Raw genomic sequence first — 22,315 nt, 5'->3', positions numbered from 1 at the left:
AATGGAGAAAAGACAGTTTCTTCAATAAATGGTGCTGGGAAAACTGAACAGCTACATGTAAAAGAATGAAATTAGAACACTCTCTAACACCATACACAAAAATAAACTCAAAATGAATTTGAGACCTAAATGTAAGACCGGACACTATAAAACTCTTAGAGGAAAACATAGGAAGAACACTCTTTGACATAAATCACAGCAAGATATTTTTTGATCCACCTCCTAGAGTAATGGAAATAAAACCAAAAATAAACAAATGGGACCTAATGAAACATCAAAGCTTTTGCACAGCAAAGGAAATCATAAACAAGATGAAAAGACAACCCTCAGAATGGGAGAAATTATTCACAAAGGAATCAATGGACAAAGGATTAATCTCCAAAATATATAAACAGCTCATGCAGCTCAATATTAAAGAAACAAACAACCCAATGCAAAAATGGGCAGAAGACCTAAGTAGACATTTCTCCAAAGAAGACATACAGATGGCCGAGAAGCACATGAAAAGCTGCTTAACATCACTAATTATTAGAGAAATGCAAATCAAAACTACAATGAGGTATCACTTCACACCAGTTAGAATGGGCATCATCAGAAAATCTACAAACAACAAATGCTGGAGAGGGTGTGGAGAAAAGGGAACCCTCTTGCACTATTGGTGGGAATGTAAATTGATACAGCCACTATGGAGAACAGTATGGAGGTTCCTTAAAAAACTAAAAATAGAATTACCATATGATCCAGCAATCCCACTACTGGGCATATACTCAGAGAAAACCATAATTCAAAAAGACGCATGCACCCCAATGTTCATTGCAGCACTGTTTACAATAGCCAGGTCATGGAAGCAACCTAAATGCCCATCAACAGACGAATGGATAAAGGAGTTGTGGTACATATATACAATGGAATATTACTCAGCCATAAAGAAGGAACGAAATTGGGTCATTTGTTGAGACGTGGATGGATCTAGAGACTGTCATACAGAATGAAGTAAGTCAGAAAAAGAAAAACTAATATCGTATATTAACGCATGTATGTAGAACCTAGAAAAATGGTACAAATGAACTGGTTTGCAGGGCAGAAGCTGAGACACAGATGTAGAGAGCAAACGTATGGACACCGAGGGGGGAAGCCACAGTGGGGTGGGGATGTTGGTGTGCTGAATTAGCCAATTGGGATTGACATGTATACACTGATGTGTATAAAACTGATGACTAATAAGAACCTGCAGTATAAAAAACAAACAAACAAAAAAACAACTAATACTAAACTTTCTTTGGGTTATTTGTATGGAAATATGTTAATATAAATGTTTCAGACATTACATGAAATTTCTAAAAAGCTTATATGTTCTGGTATAATGTTATAAGTCATAATTCTAGTTATTACTTTAAAATGTATATCTCAGAAATAACTAAATTTCCTTGTTGATTGCATTATTATGAACTTTCATCAAATCTTTAATCATGGTTATTTTTAAGTTTTTTGTCTTTTACAGACAGTTCTGGGTGTACTCTGATGCTTTCGCAAAAATGTTCCTATAAAAGGGTTTCACCTTCAAGGAATTTATGGAAAAGACTCTGACAAGTACAGATTTCTGGTAACTGACTGTACTGCTGAACTGAATGAATAAGCATTTTCAGAACTCTAATGGAAAACTGATGAATTCATAAAAGTGCTAGTAAAAGATCAAGATGAAAAAGAATTAATTACATGGGACTGAGTGAAGTGATGAGGATGATTATAATTTTAGTGACTTTCTGTTTGAATTAAAAAAAATCCCCCCCACCAAAAAAAAATCCTAGGTCAAGTGAGTGGAAACTTGGTGAGATGCAAAACTCTTATACCATTAGCAAGTATCTAGGGTAAGAAAGAAGAAAGGAGGGTAACTAAAGAGTAATAAATTCAATAAGCTTGGTTCTTATGTACCAAGGAAAGGGGAGTGGAGGAAGGAAAAGGGGTTTAAAATAAAGTACAGAATCTTTATTCCACTAAATTTACTTTGTATGAGAGTACAAAATAGAACTTGGGTGTCAGTAGGAAAGAGAAAAATAAAATGTTCAGAAGATTTGTAATGACAGACATCATTGTAGTAGACAAAAAAGAAAAAGGGATAAAATATTTATCTCAATTCAAACTTTTCCATAAATGTTCTAAACTCATATCTGTCAGATATTTATAAATTCTTTATCCATTTCTAGAGGAATATAATTACATCTAGAACAACTACAGCTTCTTATGTACAATACCCAGAACTCAATACAAAATTATCAGGCTTATAAAGAAGAGAATCATGAGAAAAAAATGAATAAATAGACACACAGATGATCCAATTATTACAATGATATGACGGATCACAAATAAACTGTGATTAAGGTATTGAAATAAATACATAATAAATAATTTCACCAGAAAATTGTAATCTATTTTTAAACGGAAATTACAATCCTAAAGCTTAAAAAAATCATAATTGAAGTTTAGATTCAGTTGATGATTTAATAATAAGAAAAGAATTTTGCTGAAGTATAAGATTGGTCTGAATAAAATATACAGCATATAATAGAGACCAAAAGTGATGTTTAAAAAATAGAGAGGGCAGAGTAGATATAAGAGATATGGTGAAAATATTTTTTAACATCTTTATTGTGGTATAATTACTTTAAGGTGAAAGGATTTAACACACATATTCCTTGAGTTACAGAAGAGAAAGAGAGAAAAGCATGAGGCAGAAGGAATATTCGAAGACAGATTGCTGGAATTTTCCTATACTGATGAAAGACATCAAGCCACATATTCAAGAAGCTTTAAAAACTGCAAACGAGGGCTTCCCTGGTGGTATTGTGGTTGAGAGTCTGCCTGCCAATGCAGGGGACACGGGTTCGAGCCCTGGTCTGGGAGGATCCCACATGCCACGGAGCAACTGGGCCCGTGAGCCACAACTACTGAGCCTGCGCGTCTGGAGCCTGTGCTCTGCAACAAGAGAGGCTACGATAGTGAGAGGCCCGCGCACCGTGATGAGGAGTGGCCCCTGCTTGCCACAACTGGAGAAAGCCCTCACGCAGAAATGAAGACCCAACACAGCCAAAATTAAATAAATAAATTTAGAAAAAAAACTGCAAACAAGATAAAACCAAAGAAAACTAAAATTGAGCATATAATAAAGCCATTGAAAATCAAAAACAAAGAAAAATTTTACAAAGCAGCTAGAGGGGGATAAAAAAGATTACACTACCTGAACAATAAACTTGACAGCCATCTTCTCAAAATACTATGGAATGTCATCTGAAAGCACTGGAGGGAAAAATAACTTACAACACAGAACTTAATATTCAGCAAAACTATTCTTCAAAAGTGTTGGCAAAATAAGCATATTTCTCATATTCCATAGATTAAATAATTCTTTACCACCACTAAAAGAAATATTAAAGAATTTATTCATAAGGAAAGATATCCCAGAAAGAAACAAGAAAAAGTAACTTTAGGGACTTCCCTGATGGCACAGTTGTTAAGAATCCACCTGCCAATACAGGGGACATGGGTTCAAGACCTGGTCCGGGAAGATCCCACATGCCGTGGAGCAACTAAGCCCATGCGTCACAACTACTGAAGCCCGGACACATAGAGCCTGCGCTCCACAACAAGAGAAGCCACCGCAATGAAAAGCCCGCGCAACATAACGAACTGTAGCCCCTGCTGGCCGCAACTAGAGAAAGCCTGCCTGCAGCAACGATGACCCAACACAGCCAAAAATTAATTAATTAATTAATTTTTTAAAAAAGTAACTGTATAAAACAACAATAATAATGTAATCTGTTCCTAGAGTATATGTATAATTGAAAGGCATAATATTAAAAGAAAAAGTGAGAGCAAGTAAATGGAGTTATTATTCAAAGTCCTAGCATTGTCTGTAAGTGGCAAAAGTATTAGTTTAATCTATACTAAACAAGTCAATGATGCTTGTTATAGTATCCAGGAAATCAATAAAGAAATTAGTAAAAGAATGTATAACTAAAAAGATAATTCAGGAGAAAATGAAATAATTATAATATACTAATCCAAATGAAGACAAAAAAGAGGAGGAATAGAAGGGAATTTTTAATAATTTTTTAAAACCTACAGCAAACATAATTAATAATAAATTATTAATTTATTAATAATAAATAATTCATAATTATTTATAATAATTAATAATAAAATATGAACTTTCATTTAGAGTTCATAAATAGACAAGAATGTCCACTATTGCCAGTTCGGTTTAACAGAGTACTAGTGGTCCTACCCAATCCCATAAAGCATACTAAAGATATAAAAGATATAAGGATTGGAAAGGAAAAAATACAACTCTCAATATTTTCTGATAGAATGATTGTCTATATCAAAAAATACAAAGCACCTACAGACAAATTATTAGAATTAATAAATTATCTTAGCAAGTTAGCTGAATAACACGTCAATAGAAAAATACAAAATATTTTCATACGTATCATTAGTAAACAGAGAAAAGATTTTTAGCTTAAAGTTGATATTTATAATGATCACAAATGACAATTATCTAAGAGTAAATCTAATGAAAGATGTATATATAGGACCTCTACACAGAAAATTATAAAATATTAAGAAACATTACAGGTTATTTAGATACATAGAGCATGCTCATGAACCGAATGACATTATTGTAAAGATGTCAACTAGTTTCACGTTTCTCAGTAGATACGATGCAGTCCAAATCAAAACCTCACCGAGTTGTTTTTATGGAATTTACATACAAATTTAAGTGGAAATGGAAGAGGCAACATGACATTAATGAAAAAAAAGTCAAATAGATTACAACAATAACAACAAAAAGACCATGGTTATATAACAGAAAAGTGTTTTATAAAACATGTGGAACTCATCTTTTTCAAGTGGTCTTGCTTCAGTTGAATATCCTTGGGGAAAATTAATCTTGACCCCTATGTCCCAACAAAGACAAAAAATTCAAAATGGATTGTATATGTAATGTGACCAATTAAACAAAAGACACCACAAGAAATTATCTTCATGGAACAGGATCAAGAAGAAAAGAATGATAAGCTGAACTTAACTAAAATAAAAAATTTCTATTCACCAAAGGACAAAAGAACGAAAAGAGAAGGCACAGTGTAGAAGAGTGCAAAATCAAGAAAGGGGTTATATACAGTATATGAAAAATTTCAAAAATCAGTAGACGAATACAACAGCATAGGAAAAATAGGTAGGAGACTTGAACAGCTACTGCACAAAATAGGATCTAAAAATGGCCAATAATAATAACACCAAAAGGTGTTCAACCTCAATTACAAATCAAGAAACATAAACACATCCAGCAAAATGGCAACAATATAAATAAACTAACAATGCCAAGTTGTGGAGATGAAGAAGAATAGGAATTCATACAGTGCTAGCATGAGTGTGAACAGGTAAAAGCATTTGGTGAAACTGATTGACATTATCAATTAAAGAAGAAGATACGTACATAGGTTATGTTCCACTAATCTCGATCGTAGCTAAATAATAGAGAAAAGTGTGTACACGGACATTGAAAATGTTACAAATATATTGATGGCAGAAATATGTGAAATAGACATAAAGAGAAATAATGTAAAATTCTCAAGAGTGGAGCAAATAACTCACACCCTATTCATAAAACAAAGTACCAGAGAACATAATAAATTAAATGAACTCCAAGTACATATGGCAATATGGATTATTCCATACAATGGTGAATGATAAATATGAAGAACACACAAACACATGCACACACATAACACATTTTGTGCAATTCCATTCAGATAAAATTTAGGAAACAGGTCAAAATCATTTATAAAGTTAAAACTGTGGCTACATTTGGGAGAGAAAGAGGGGAAAGATATTTGGGAGGTGCATTTTAGTGGCTTCTGGAGTGGAGGTAATAGAAGTTTTCACTTCCAAGTAGCTGATAGAGCTATAATATTCATTCTGTGCACTTTTCAGTGTATTATGAGCAAATAACAAGAAAATGCTCTCTAAAAGCTGATTACAACTGAAAACAAGTAGGTGAAGATAGTAACCACAAAATTTATAACACTAGTTATAATATGCATTGAATAATTAAGAATAAAAACAAAACAACATGTATTGCCTTAGTGTCCTGTAATTCTAAAAGATTTTAGTTTAAAAAGGTATGTAAGAAGTAAACATTTAATTCAGAGAAATTTGGTTCTGAGAATTTTTTTAATTAAGAAGAAATTGATAGAATTAAAGAATATGAGGGACTTCCCTGGTGGCTCAGTGGTTAAGAATCCGCCTGCCAGTGCGGCAAACACGGGTTGGAGCCTTGGTCCGGGAAGATCCCACATGCCGCGGAGCAGGTAAGCCCGGTTGCCACAACTACTGAGCCTGCGCTCTACAGCCTAGTTGCCACAACTACTGAGCCCGTGTGCCACAACTACTGAAGCCCGCGTGCCTAGAGCCCGGGCTCCGCAACAAGAAGGCACCGCAATGAGAAGCTCACGCACCGCAACGAAGAGTAGACCCCGATAGCCGCAACTAGAGAAAACCCGCGTGCAGAAACGAAGACCAAATACAGCCAAAAATAAATAAATAAATTTTTTAAAATTAAAGAATATGAGACTTCAGAGTAAATAAAGGATATTTATACACTAACCTTTGAAAGAGAATCCTCAGTTGCTGGCTGCTGATCCTCTCTGTCCCCAGAGTCAGGTACACTGGGGCTGAAGGCCATGAGATCTGCTTTGGGCGGCCCCTCCCCAGAGCACACCTTCTGCCGCCTCTGCTGCGAGTAAGACCAGCTCCCCACCGCGCTGGAGCACACCAGCGTGGGCTTCCCGGGCCCGCACGCGCCCTCGCTGGGCGGCGCCGAGCACCGCAGCGCCGTGTACAGCAGCAGCGTGAGCACCAACAGGCTGGACACCGCGCAGATGGCGATGATCAGGTACACGTTCACATCCACCAGAGCGGCCTCCGCGCCAGCGGCGCCCGTCGACGCCCGCGAAGAGGCCTTGGGCGCCTGACCGCTGTCCTCCAGCGACAGCAGCACGGTGGCCGTGGCCGTCAGCGCCGGCTCGCCGTGGTCCTTCACCAGCACCAGCAGGCGATGGCGCGGCGCGTCCGCCTCGTCCAGGGCGCGCGTCGTGCTGATCTCGCCCGTGTACAGCCCCACGCGGAACGGGCTGCGCGCGCCACCCACCGCCGGCTGCAGCTCGTACGACAGCCACGCGTTGTAGCCCGAGTCCGCGTCCACCGCGCGCACCTTCGCCACCACGTGGCCCGCGCCCACCGACCGCGCCACCAGCTGGCTCAACGCGCCCGCCCCGCCGCCCGGCCCAGGCAGCAACAGCGCGGGCGCGTTGTCGTTCTCGTCCAGCACGAACACCTGCAGCGTCACGTTGCTGCCCAGAGGTGGCACGCCCGCGTCGCGCGCGCTCACCTGGAACTGCAGCAGCTCCAGCTCCTCGTGGTCCAGCGGCTGCAGCGCGTACACCTTGCCGCTCTCCGCGTGCACCGACACGTAGCTCGACAGCGCTCGCTCGCCCACCCGCCGCTCCACCAGCGAGTAGGACACCAGCGCGTTCTCCTGCGCGTCCGCGTCCCGCGCCGACACCGTGAAGATGTGGCAGCCGGGCGGGTTGTTCTCCCTCACGAACACCGTGTACTCGGGGTGCGCGAACGCGGGCGCGTTGTCGTTCACGTCGGCCACCTCCACGGACACGCTGGCTGTGGCCGACAGAGAAGGCGAGCCCCCGTCCCTCGCGGTCACCCCCACCTCATAGTTCGCCACACTCTCGCGATCCAAGGCGCTGTCCAGCACCAGCGAATAGTAATTCTTGAAGGTGGACACCAGCCTGAAGGGAACACTGGGCGACAGGGTGCAAGTCACTTGCCCATTGACACTGGAGTCAAGGTCGGACACACTTATCAAGGCGATGACGGTGCCCAGTGGAGCGTCTTCCCTAATTGGGAGGGACAAGGACTTGAATTCCATTACTGGGACATTATCGTTGGTGTCGCCAACTTCCACCATAACTGTACAATGGCCAGAAAGTGGGGGCTGCCCCTTATCAATGCCCTCTACAAGAATTTCATAGGATTTGCTTTCTTCAAAATCGATATATCCCTTTACCATAATTTCTCCAGTAATTGGATCTATGTAGAACTTGGATTTCACATTTGGTAAAATATCAGTTGAGAATGAATATGTAATATTCCCATTCAAGCCTTCGTCTAAATCTGAGGCGTTAAGTTTAATTACCAACGTTCCATTAGGAACATTTTCCAGTAATTTCACTTCATAGAGTGTTCTGTCGAAAGCTGGGGCGTTGTCGTTGGCGTCCAGCACTTTGACGAGTAACTGAACGGTGCCAGTTAGCTCAGGTTTGCCGCCATCAGAGGCGGTAAGCACTAAAAAAATCTCCGGGGCTTCTTCTCTGTCTAAAGGTTTCCTTAATACTAAACCAAGACGTTTTACTCGCTCTTCATAGGATGGTTTTTCCAGCGAGAAATAGTCACTGGGGCTCAGTGTGTAAGTCAGCAGAGCGTTGGCCCCAATGTCTGCATCGGAGGCGCCCTCTAGTGGAAACCGAGAGTCAAGCGGCCTGGATTCAGCCATAAACAGATTCTTTTGTGTTCCCGGGAACACAGGAGGATTGTCGTTTATGTCCTTCACCTCCACCTCCACGTGGAACACCTGCAGCGGCCGGTCCACGATCACCTCCAGGTGGATGCTGCACTCCGCGCTCCGCCCGCACAGCTCCTCCCGGTCGATCCGAGAATTCACAAACAAAATGCCATTCTGCAGGTTTACCTCCAGAAGGTCCCCGCGGCCTTTGGACGCCACACGGAACAGACGCGGCACCAGCTCCGCCAGCTCCAGCCCCAGGTCCTGGGCGATGCGGCCCACGAAGGTGCCATGTTTGGCCTCCTCCGGGACGGAGTAGCGGACCTGGCCGCTCCCGACCTTCCAGGTTGCAAGGAACAGAAGTGAGAGCAGCAAACGCCGGTATTCCTGGCCGATTCCCCAGGAAAACTCCATCTCAAGCCCGCAGTGCTTTGTTCTCATGAAGGGGGTCTTGTTTCAAAATGAAGAGATATCTCCTGCCCGTTCAGTCCAGTCCCACTGCATCCTCCATTTTTCAGCATCTGGATGGTGGATGCAGCTTCTTTACAGTAAGAATAGGAGGGATTTTTTTCCTTTCTTTCTCGCTCTATCGGATCAATTTTATGGTACAGAGCGACATCATGTGGCTCCAAACCGTAAGTAACAGATTCTGGAAATGCATACTCTTAAGTCTTAATTATTCTTTCATCCATTCCGCCTTTGGAGAATAGAATCTCATTTTGTACTACTGGGGTACACATTTTGCACCACTGAGATACACATTTTGCACCACTGATTTATTGGGATCCTTAGTTTCACCACAGGAGCAGCTTTCACTTCAGTGGAAATACTTTTTTCATAGAAGTTTTAAGTGTTTACAGAGACCGAACTGTAGTTAACATAGCACTTTGCAAATATACAATTGGTAAAGTGTTGGTTAGGAAATTCATGACAGGTTTTGTGTGTGTGTGTGTTCCTGAGAGTGATGAAAGGTAGTTATTAATGATGACACACTCTTCATCATTGGATTTTACATTCCCGGTGTTGAAGATTTCAGAGAATTAAGCTCTAGGAAAACTCTGATCTCCAAAATAAGTCATTGAAAGAGAATATCAAAAAAGTTTGAAAAAGGAAGCAAAGACCATCAGCACTTAATTGAAAGTCTTCCTTGCTGTGGACAAGGAAGCTTTAACAAGGAAGCAGGATGTTTTGGTATATAATTTGTGTTGGGAAGTATTCCAGATAATTTTATTCAATGGAACCTATTCACCTCCCATGAGCAAGATGGGTATTCTCATTTTGTCTCTTACAGTTTATAAATGCTTGCTTGTTCTCCAGGATCTAATATGTCTCAACTTGTATCCTCTCCTAGAGCACTCATATATTTTAGTCAAAGTGGACAATTTCCTGCTTCCAATAACATTTTTCATGAAACAGATATACTCATTTCATTCCCTGCCTAAGTAATATCCATCATTTCCGAACTCTTCTCAAAGCAGTTTCCCCCATTATATAACAAGTTAAAACTTCCCTGACCAACAAAGACTTTCATGATTAAGCCAATTGGGCAGGCATCTTCATTTTCTTTTATACTATAGCGTCTAGATAAAATCACTTGGGACATTTATTACATTAATTTCTCTTTTGTAGGTATTTGGGTATGTGTGTCTAATCCTCCATTTTTGAAATATAAACTTTTAAAGAGAATATTTGTGTTATAATTGTTTAATAGCTCAGAATACTTACTGAATATTTGCTGAACATTTACACTATAGAATGGTTTGGTTTTCTTCAACTGCTTAATAAAATGCATTAAATTAAGGTGGTCATGCAGCTAGTTAAGAAATATGATATCTCAGCAACCTCTATAATTTTCCAGAGATACAAAAATATTTTCCTTAGACATTGCTCTACTTAAGGTATATTTCAATTTCCATATTGAAAACCTGGATTTTAGCTTAGTTTTCATTCCAGTTCTTGGCAATCATGATCTTTGAGACATTAATAGTTCTAATGGTCAATAAAGAATTCCCAAATAATAGAGCATAATATATTTTCCTGACACACACAAAACAATATAGAAGGACATGATGGTAGCTATTTTAAAACTTTGACTTTTATGTTCATAAACCTCTTACTCCATAGTTGTCTAAGACAAAAAAAAATCAATCTAGTGAAAATAGCTCTAGGCTCCCATTCTATGAAAAGCCACACTGCCCCCCCATTTTTTCTGAACTAAAACATAAATCAAAGTAGTTTCACTGTTCCAGTACCCAAACTGCAGATTTGTGCAAAAGGATTAGTATCAAACACACTGAAAGGAAGTGAAAAGGACTCCCTGTCCATTTACTTTATTTTGCAAGTAATTAAATGCATAGATGAGGTATGCAAAAGAATAGAAAGGATATTTATTTGGGAGCTATTCACTATTTAACGGGTATAGAGACAACACATCTCTAAAGGGAAGAACTCAAAAGTCTTTAAAATGTCTTATTAGCTGAGAATCATGTTAGTCAAGAAGTTGAAGAGGAGGACTTCCCTGGTTGCACAGTGGTTAAGAATCCGCCTGCCAATTCAGGGACACGGGTTCGGGCCCTGGTCCGGGGAGCAACTAAGCCTGTGCACCACAACTACTGAGGCTGTGCTCTAGAGCCTGTGAGCCACAACTACGAAGCCCACGTGCCACAACTACTGAAGCCCGCATGTCTAGAGCACAGCGTGCTCCGCAACAAGAGAAGCCACCATAATAAGAAGCCTGCACACCGTAACAAAGAGTAGCCCCCACTCGCCGCAACTAGAGAAAGCCCGTGCGCAGCAACAAACACCCAACGCAGCCAAAAATAAATAAATTTATTTAAAAAATAAAACTATATGCCCATTTGTACTAAAAAAAAAAGAAATTGAAGAGGGGAGCTGGATTTGAAGACTGAAGTCCCACATCCTGGAAGACAAGAACTCTGGATGGCCCTATTATTCACAATAGGATGAAAATGATACCTAATAAAATAAATAGTGAACTGAGGTTGGACATGCTGTGGCTCATACTTGATGGACAGGAGGCCACAAAGGACAGTGCCAGAAAGAGGAAATGGAAGTGGAAAAAAGGAGGATTATGTATTTTATATGTTGGCCTATCCCACAATGTAATTGAGTATTAATCAGGTTTCACCAAGGAAACTTGAACAAGGAAGTAGGAAGTTGTAGTACATAACTTGTGTGGAAAAGTATTCCACACAATTAGAATGGAATACACCGGAGCAAGGTTGATATCTTCATTTTTGTCTCTAATGGTTTAGAATACTTGCCCATTCTCCAGTCACTAACATACCTAAGCTTTGGTTTCCAGTGGCAAAGAAACTTCAATGGGAGACCAACTATTTACTAGGGTAACTGACCAAATACCAAATAGGGGAATGAATGGAAAATAATTTCACTTCCAGTTATTTGGAACTTTGTACTTGCTACATGACACACATTAATAGGTTGGTATTCAGAGGAGGGTCACCAGTAATAACATTGACTTATTGAATTTTTTGGACATTAGCATCATTAATACTGCATGTAAAAGAGGTTAATAATAAATAAGTTTTGCTAATTGAATAGTTTTAAAATGAGGTATACAGTATTTTTCTCTACACTGTTCAGATAGAAAATAATATTTCTTAACAAGATTAATAATATTCTTTCAAACGCAATATTTTCTAAATTATGATATACTAAAGAGTATTAAAATTTCACTTCCTATTGATTTCTTAATGTTTACTAATAAAAAGTAGTGAGAAACAGAAGAGAGAAAATGATACAATTCTAAAAGCAATAAATTTATTATTCTAACTTTTTTTTAACCCAATTGGAAAACTAGCAACAATACACAGTATTGCCAAATGTGAGCACAAAAATTAAAACAATCATGTTCAAGTAGAAAGAAGGAACTGAGAATACAGATAAATGGATAAGTGAGTAAAAGAGGCTCTATAGGAGACAACAGGCTTAATAATCTAATGCTTGAAACTGAATATGTAAAAGCATAATAAAAAGGAAGAGTGTCAGTGACATTTGGACTAACATCCAGTAGGAATTTCCAATAAAAAGTGTCATAAGTTACTGAAGCATTGTGCAGGTATTAGCATACCACAGTTTAAGTCAAATATTCTAATCAATTCAATTTACCCTGGAGAATATATTTTGTTTCTATCCAGATTTGTAGCAATAAAATAATTCTACAGCGACTTTTAAAAACCTGCAAGTATGGGTCTTACCATTTATTGCTGATTCGGTTCAAAGCCATTAGTCACAAGAAATTCAAACACTTTAACCACAAAACCAATACCTTGAAAACTCTATTGACAGCAACAAGACTAATTAACTATTAAAATGTTTCCAAAGGAGTAGTAACGTTGAGAATTAAAAACAAAGACAGTTTTGAAAGGATTTTTAAAAGTTACTCACCTTAGCAGGAAGATCAACCTTCACATCCGTCTGCTCTTCTGTATCCCCACTAATGGGGCCCGGTGGAAGACAGGGGCTGAAGGCCATGAGGTCTGCCTTGGGCGGCCCCTCCCCAGAGCACACCCTCTGCCGCCTCTGCTGCGAGTAAGACCAGCTCCCTACCGCGCTGGAGCACACCAGCGTGGGCTTCCCGGGCCCGCACGCGCCCTCGCTGGACGGTGCCGAGCACCGCAGCACCGTGTACAGCAGCAGCGTGAGCACCAACAGGCTGGACACCGCGCAGATGGCGATGATCAGGTACACGTTCACATCCACTAACACCGTATCCGCACTCGCGGCGCCGGACGACGCCCGCGAAGAGGCCTTGGGCGCCTGACCGCTGTCCTCCAGCGACAGCAGCACGGTGGCCGTGGCCGTCAGCGCCGGCTCGCCGTGGTCCTTCACCAGCACCAGCAGGCGATGGCGCGGCGCGTCCGCCTCGTCCAGGGCGCGCGTCGTGCTGATCTCGCCTGTGTACAGCCCCACGCGGAACGGGCTGCGCGCGCCACCCGCCGCCGGCTGCAGCTCGTACGACAGCCACGCGTTGTAGCCCGAATCCGCGTCCACCGCGCGCACCTTCGCCACCACGTGGCCCGCGCCTACTGACCGAGCCACCAGCTGGCTCAGCGCGCCCGCCCCGCCGCCCGGCCCGGGCAGCAGCACCGCGGGCGCGTTGTCGTTCTCGTCCAGCACGAACACCTGCAGCGTCACGTTGCTGCCCAGAGGCGGCACGCCCGCGTCGCGCGCGCTCACCTGGAACTGCAGCAGCTCCAGCTCCTCGTGGTCCAGCGGCTGCAGCGCGTACACCTTGCCGCTCTCCGCGTGCACCGACACGTAGCTCGACAGCGATCGCTCGCCCACCCTCCGCTCTACCAGCGAGTAGGACACCAGCGCGTTCTCCTGCGCGTCCGCGTCCCGCGCCGACACCGTGAAGATGTGGCAGCCGGGCGGGTTGTTCTCCTTCACGAACACCGTGTACTCGGGCTGCGCGAACGCGGGCGCGTTGTCGTTGACGTCGGCCACCTCCACGGACACGCTGGCCGTTGTCGACAGGGAAGGCGAGCCCCCGTCCCTCGCGGTCACCACCACCTCATAGTTGGCCATACTCTCGCGATCCAAGGCGCTGTCCAGCACCAGCGAATAGTAATTCTTGAAGGTGGACACCAGCTTGAAGGGTACATGATGAGTCAGGGTGCAGGTCACCTGCCCGTTGGCACCGGAATCGCCGTCGGAAACGCTGATCAGAGCGATTACCGTTCCTAGTGGAGCATCTTCTAATACAGGTAAAGAGAGTGATTTGACAACCAACTCAGGTACATTATCGTTGGTGTCCAAAATTTCCACTACAACCGTGCAGTGATCTGCCATTGGGGGATTTCCTTTATCTGTTGCTTCTACCTGGATTTCATATAACTTAGTGAACTCGAAATCTATGTTACCCTTTACACTGATGTATCCATTAACAGGGTCTATGTGGAATTTCGACAAAGTATCTGCTGACATGTCTGTATTGAAAGAATACACAATGTCCTTATTTATCCCTTCATCCAAATCAGAGGCGTTAACAGTCACTACTAGGGTACCGTTTGGTGCATTTTCAAATAATCTGACTTTGTAGATCGTGCTCTCAAACTCTGGGGCATTGTCGTTTACATCTACAACGGTGATCTTCAGTTGAATAGTACCAGTGAGTACTGGTTTCCCACCATCAACTGCTGTTATAAGTAAGTGATGCTCAGGAGTGACCTCTCGATCTAAAAGTTTTTTCAGCACAAGTCCAAGGGATTTAATTTCCACATAATTTCTTTTAACATCCAAGGTAAAATATTCATTGGAGTTAAGAGTGTAGGTCAATAGCGAATTAGCTCCGATATCTGCATCTGATGCGCCCTCTAGCGGAATCCGAGAACCAGGCGGCCGCGATTCATAAATAAACAAATTTTTTACTGCCATTGGAAAAACCGGCTGGTTGTCGTTAATGTCCTGCACCTCCACCTCCACATGGAACACCTGCAGCGGCCGGTCCACGATCACCTCCAGGTGGATGCTGCACTCCACGCTCCGCCCGCACAGCTCCTCCCGGTCGATCCGAGAATTCACAAACAAAATGCCATTCTGCAGATTTACCTCCAGAAGGTCCCCGCGGCCTTTGGACGCCACCCGGAACAGGCGCGGCACCAGCTCCGCCAGCTCCAGCCCCAGGTCCTGGGCGATGCGGCCCACGAAGGTGCCGTGTTTGGCCTCCTCGGAGACAGAGTAATGGACCTGGCCGCTCCCTGCCTCCCAGAATAGGAGGTGCAGAACCGAAAGCAGTAGTCGCCAGACTCCCTGACCTTCTCTCCAGAAAAATACCATTGCAAGCGTTTTTCCAAATATTGGGTCGCTTTTGCATCGATCAAAAATTTTTAAATATTTCTAGTTCCTTATTTTTCATTTCTTAATCATTCCGTGCACGTATTTAAGAGATGGTGAGGAAAACCAGCATCTTAGTACGTAATAAATGCTGCATATCTTTTGTGGTGAAATACCTTGCGGTAGACAGCGACATCATGTGGCTAAATGTGTAAGTATTAAATAAATGTATTTACCTTTTTTTCCTTCCATTGAACTTTCCCCCATTTTTTTTCCCTGTAATTTCCTTCGAGCACTCCTCAAAGTCTTCATATTTTATCAAAATATATCCTTAGAACTTTTATGCTAATTCATGACTTTAAATTAGGCCAATCCATGGCATATAGTTAAATATAGTAAAATAGTGATTACTATTATAACAGTAGTGGACATCTTTTGGAAATATTTCCGATGTGACAAGTACTATTTCATTTGTTTTAATAGGGTTAGCCCATTAAATTCTCACAACAACCCTCTGAGGTAGGTATTAATATGATTCACTTTTTACAAACAGTGAAGTGGAAATGCATACAGGTTAAGTAACTTAAAAGTAATATTAACTGGTGATGTTGAGTAGGATCTCAATATGATTCAAGACTCATGACATTAACCACTTGGCCACAAAGTCTACATTTTACAGAAAAATCGGGTCTTTGATATTTGTAACCATCAAAACAACAGACCTTGAAAATTTTACTTCTACATTACTATGGCAATCGTTAATTTATAAAATATGTTTCTTACTTTGTAGAATGTCTACGAACCACTCCTGTGTCCTTTATCCAACAACTGCATCTTTGTTAGCTGTCTCAACTGTTTACATAAAGATGCCACAAGTCAGTCTTTTACAGTGCAGTTATTCTGTAAATTTGGTTTTTGTTGCATGAAAACACTGTGTGTTTGGATATTTGTTATATTCACATCATACCAAGGAAAAGTATATTAGTTTTTTAAATTTACACATCACTTGTACATTTCAATTTACCTGTATATCTTAACATGTTCACAATATGAAATGCTTCTGTTTTTAATAATCTCCACTCTGGATGAATTTCTGGATTCCAGTTTGTTAAAAAGTTGTTACTTGTAATAATTGGTGTTTAACCAATTATTAAAGAGAGAAAAGTAACTTTGGAATATGACTCACTCAATACATGTAAGACTAGGCAATGAAATATACTAAATGTCTCTGTAAAGTTAGTAAAAGGCATGCATTCTCTGAGCATTTGGAAGCTGAGCAAAGAAAATTCATGGGAAGAGGTTGAATTTAGAGAGGTAAGAGAATGCCCAGATTTTTGCTTATAGTCCTACTCTTTTTAAATGAAATCAAACGTGTGCTTTAAGGGAATTCCCTGGTGCTCCAGTGGTTAGGACTCCGTGCTTCCACTGCCAAGGGTGCAGCCAAAAACAAACAAACAAAAATTTGATTTAAATATTAGGAGAAAAGTTTTCATACCAGGTTTTCCATGTACTCATTGAATGCAAGACTGCATTGCAACTTACTCATATTTTATCATTCACATTTAGAATAGAATAAATTATCAATTAAATTTTAATGTATAAATAAGTGAATATTTTAAATTAACTTTCTCAAGAATATAAGTAAAGAGGTAAGTTACATTAATGATATTTGTTGATATCAAACAGATAATTTCTAATTGATTCTCTTGTACTAGTTCATGAAAAAGAAGTAAACATTTAATGGGTTTCCCTGGTGGACCAATGGTTAAGACTTCCAATGCAGGGGGTGTGGGTTTGATCCCTGGTCAGGGAGCTAAGATCCCACATGCCTCGGCACCAAGAAACCAAAACCATAAAAAACAGAAGCAATATTGTAACAAACTCAATAAAGACTTTAAAATGGTCCACATCAAGAAATCTTTTTTTAAAAAGTAAACATTTAAGAATTATTTTGGAAAAGAGTATATCTAGGAAATAATTAAGATATCAATATGCCAGTTAGTGCTTTGATGGATCTTGAAAGGTAGTAGCTAGTTTTAAAATGAGAGACAAAATTAAAAAGTTTTAAATATCATGGACTTCATATTGAGATGGCTTTCACAACTTACTGTAATACTTCACATTTCATGACATTTAAGAGTATACTATCTGCAAATTGGAATGGCACAGGGAATTTATAACAGAGTAGATTCCATAATGATTATTATGAGATGAAGTTAATACTAAAGGAATTATATGAGTTTAAAGTTGTGCTAATGTGTGGTTAAGGTATCAGTGAATAATATCTACTCTCACTTAGACATCTCTTTTGGCAACTGAATCAAGAAAATGTAAATAAGGAATAAGAAATCAAGAATTTATACAGTGATGTATTGTGACTCCTGGAGATATGGGCACACCTGGATATAATTTTAAATCTTACCATTTACCTAGAGTAGAAATGTAGTAGCCAGACTTCCAGTAGGACAGATTCCATCTGACCATTCACACTTTCTGTACACTAGTCTCAAGAAGGTGGTGAGTAGCTATAGTACTCTAGGTGGGATGACTCATCCCAAGAAAGAGCTTCAGCCATTTGTTTTTCTCTGTAAAGCCTCAGATGAACTTTTCTGATTCCCAGGAAATATGTATTCACTGTATTTTGAGGCTTATCAACTCTAAGGCACTAATATATTTCCCACAGGAAGAGATTATCCTTAAATAAAGTTCAGTATTTCCCCACCAAACTCCTCAATTCCTTTAATAGCAGATCCCAGATAGAAATTGATATTCTGGCCTATCTGTGAAATGGCTAAAGCTAAGATCACTTAGTGGAAGTTATTTCATGATTCATCAATTCATCATTTGGGAGGAAATAAACCAGCAAATAAGTAACGACAAAAGACTAGTAGAAGACAGTAATTTCACCCCAAGACATCTTCCTTTTGTTGAAAAAAAAAAGTGTTTTTAATTTCCCTTCCAAGTATAACATTTACTTATTTACTCATCAAGTTTAGTGTTTTAATTACCCAACATAGTAGTTACCAATGAAAATGTAGTCATTCAATGCCAGTCTTTGCCTTTTGGAAAAACTCCCAACATCATTAGGAATATAGTTGCTGCCAGGTGAAATTAAGTGAGCTCAGTCTTGGAAAATGTTATCACGGGCATAGTGTGTGGTACCAAAGGAAGGTGGTCAATCTCTGCACAGTGGGAGGTCTGCATACATTAGTCCAGTGATATACTTTAAGCGTGACTAAGCACCCCCACTAACATAAAGACTGGGTTAAAGTACTCTCCACTTGTATGAAGAAAAAGTCCCACCACCTGGCCACCCCACAATGTGACTTTAAAAACAAATTTTTTTTAATTAAACAAAATTGAGGGAGATATTTTTTCTCAATAAACTCTCTACTGTGCCTTAAAACTCTAAGGATTTTGCAAATGTGAAATCTTTTTACTACTGAAAGACATACCTAAGATTAGCAATGATTTCTAAGTGATGTCATGTGTTGTAATGAGTTATGATATATACTTTGGATGCTAGGCATTAAAAATCTGTTCAGGCTGCTTTAAAATACATGAAAAGAAAAACTAACATATTAACTGTTGAATAAACAGATAAAGATAAATGAATTCTTTTTTTTTTTTCTTTTTTTTGCGGTACGCGGGTCTTTCACTGTTGTGGCCTCTCCCGTTGCGGAGCACAAGCTCCGGACGCGCAGGCTCAGCAGCCATGGCTCACGGGCCCAGCCGCTCCGTGGCATGTGGGATCTTCCCGGACCGGGGCACGAACCCGTGTCCCCTGCATCGGCAGGCGGACTCAACTACTGCGGCACCAGGGAAGCCCGATAAATGAATTCTTGATCAAAAGAATAATTTAGGAAATTCCCAACATATTCTGACAGAATGGATGGTGTAAATTGAAAATATGTATTCCATAATCATCCTCTTTAAATTTTTTCCAATTGTGATTTTTTAATTTGAGAAAAAATATTTACACGTAATGTTAAGTTTTCAAATTTTGCTGAAGTGTTTTCTCAATACTTTAATCCTATTTTTCATGGCAAGATTTAATTAAGGAAAATCCAAAATGTAAAAATAAGAAAAGCATTTAAATTCTTCTCAATGCAAGAAATTGATTTCTAATTCACACCATATATTGTACAAGATAATGATACAAAATGAAAGCAGAGCTATGAATCAAAATAATAGAATGTGTATGGCTGATTCATTTTGTTGTGCAGTGGAGGCTAACACAACGTTGTAAAACAACCGTACTCCAATGATAATTAATTTTAAAAATTAATAGAATCATAGAGAACAAAGAAAATAGAACAATTTTAGAGCCGACAGAAAAAAAAATTAAAAGACTCACCTTTCCGAACTGTTCTGATTCCGAGAGTTGTTGCCTTTCTTCTGCTGAGTCTGGACCTTGAGGTAAGCTGGGGCTGAAGGCCATGAGATCTGCCTTCGGCGGCCCCTCCCCAGAGCACACCCTCTGCCGCCTCTGCTGCGAGTAAGACCAGCTCCCCACCGCGCTGGAGCACACCAGCGTGGGCTTCCCGGGCCCGCACGCGCCCTCGCTGGACGGTGCCGAGCACCGCAGCGCCGTGTACAGCAGCAGCGTGAGCACAAACAGGCTGGACACCGCGCAGATGGCGATGATCAGGTACACGTTCACATCCACCAGAGCGGCCTCCGCGCCAGCGGCGCCCGTCGACGCCCGCGAAGAGGCCTTGGGCGCCTGACCGCTGTCCTCCAGCGACAGCAGCACGGTGGCCGTGGCCGTCAGCGCCGGCTCGCCGTGGTCCTTCACCAGCACCAGCAGGCGATGGCGCGGTGCGTCCGCCTCGTCCAGGGCGCGCGTCGTGCTGATCTCGCCCGTGTACAGCCCCACGCGGAACGGGCTGCGCGCGCCACCCGCCGCCGGCTGCAGCTCGTACGACAGCCACGCGTTGTAGCCCGAGTCCGCGTCCACCGCGCGCACCTTCGCCACCACGTGGCCCGCGCCCACCGACCGAGCCACCAGCTGGCTCAGCGCGCCCGCCCCGCCACCCGGCCCGGGCAGCAGCACCGCGGGCGCGTTGTCGTTCTCGTCCAGCACGAACACCTGCAGCGTCACGTTGCTGCCCAGAGGCGGCACGCCCGCGTCGCGCGCGCTCACCTGGAACTGCAGCAGCTCCAGCTCCTCGTGGTCCAGCGGCTGCAGCGCGTACACCTTGCCGCTCTCCGCGTGCACCGACACGTAGCTCGACAGCGATCGCTCGCCCACCCTCCGCTCCACCAGCGAGTAGGACACCAGCGCATTCTCCTGCGCGTCCGCGTCCCGAGCCGACACCGTGAAGATGTGGCAGCCGGGCGGGTTGTTCTCCTTCACCAACACCGTGTACTCGGGCTGCGCGAACGCGGGCGCGTTGTCGTTCACGTCGGCCACCTCCACGGACACGCTGGCTGTGGCCGACAGGGAAGGCGAGCCCGCGTCCCGTGCTTTTACCACCACCTCATAGTTCGCCAGGTTCTCGCGATCCAGGGCGCTGTCCAGCACCAGCGAATAGTAATTCTTGAACGTGGACACCAGTTTGAAGAAGTCATGGGGGGTCAGGGTGCAGGTCACCTGCCCGTTGGCACCGGAGTCGCGGTCAGACACCGTGATGAGGGCGATGACTGTTCCCAGCGGAGCATCCTCTCGGATGGGAAGTGAAAGAGACGTGATTGAGACTTCTGGTGTGTTATCATTGATGTCCACAAGTTTTACTGAAATTTTACAGTGCCCAGACATTGGTGGAGTCCCGTTGTCATACGCAATGACTTGAATCTCATAAGATTTCACTTCTTCATAATCTAATTGTCCCTTAGTTCTGATTTCCCCTGAGCTGGGATCTATTTTGAACTTGGTCTTTATATTGGGGGACACATCACTACTAAATGAATACACAATCTCGCTGTTTGATCCTTCATCTGCATCAGAAGAATTTAATTTAATCACCAAGGATCCCTTTGCGATGTTCTCTAACAATTGTACTTTGTAAACTGATTGGTCAAAAGTAGGTTCGTTGTCATTCACATCTAGTACCTTAATAAGCAATTGAACGGTGCCTGTGAGCTCAGGTTTGCCCCTATCAGTAGCCACCAGTAACAAATTAATCTCAGCAGTTTCCTCTCTGTCCAGAGATTTCCTCAGCACAAGAGACAAAGACTGGCTTAGTTCATCATTTGTCTGTATATCTAGAAAGAAAAACTCACTGGAGCTGAGCTTGTAGGAGAGAAGAGCATTTACTCCGACATCTGCATCAAACGCCCCCTCTAGAGGAAACCGCGAGTCAAGCAGCCTCGATTCGTGAAACCGGATAGTCTTTACTGTCACTGGAAATACTGGCGGATTGTCATTAATATCCTTTATTTCCACCTCCACATGGAACACCTGCAGCGGCCGGTCCACGATCACCTCCAGGTGGATGCTGCACTCCTCGCTCCGCCCGCACAGCTCCTCCCGGTCGATCCGAGAATTCACAAACAAAATGCCATTCTGCAGATTTACCTCCAGAAGGTCCCCGCGGCCTTTGGACGCCACACGGAACAGACGCGGCACCAGCTCCGCCAGCTCCAGCCCCAGGTCCTGGGCGATGCGGCCCACGAAGGTGCCGTGTTTGGCCTCCTCGGGGACGGAGTAGTGGACCTGGCTGCTCCTGGCCTCCCCTGCAGCGAGGAGCAGAAGCGAGAGCAGCAGACACCCGACCTCTCCGCCCCTACTCTTAGAAGACACCATCACCAATACTCAGCGAGTTGATCAAAATAGAATATCATATTTTGCAAAATTTTAAATATTGTCCTCTAGTCTCTGCTCAAGTCCTGCTGCTTCTCTTACTGTTCTGTCTC

The 22,315-nt window shown here is 42.3% G+C and overlaps 1 protein-coding gene across 3 annotated transcripts in view; it reads right to left on the bottom strand.

Annotated features, from left to right (window-relative positions):
- The window catches only part of LOC137221762 (protocadherin alpha-C2), a 172,225-nt gene extending 149,910 nt beyond the window's left edge, over window positions 1-22,315 (bottom strand). The window contains exon 1 of one of the 3 annotated variants that reach the window (XM_067731971.1): window positions 19,815-22,315. In XM_067731971.1, coding sequence (XP_067588072.1) covers window positions 19,815-22,205 — 2,391 coding nt within the window. In that variant the 5' untranslated portion in view covers window positions 22,206-22,315. Of the gene's footprint in view, window positions 1-6,667; window positions 9,181-13,066; window positions 15,873-19,814 lie in introns of those variants that run through there. The other 2 variants (XM_067731970.1, XM_067731966.1) reach the window with 2 other exon arrangements.

This window comes from Pseudorca crassidens, chromosome 3, assembly GCF_039906515.1.
Source record: "Pseudorca crassidens isolate mPseCra1 chromosome 3, mPseCra1.hap1, whole genome shotgun sequence".
NCBI classification, from domain to species: domain Eukaryota; kingdom Metazoa; phylum Chordata; class Mammalia; order Artiodactyla; family Delphinidae; genus Pseudorca; species Pseudorca crassidens.
The sequence above is the reverse complement of the archived record's forward strand: the minus strand, read 5'-3'. Positions and strand labels throughout refer to the sequence as shown.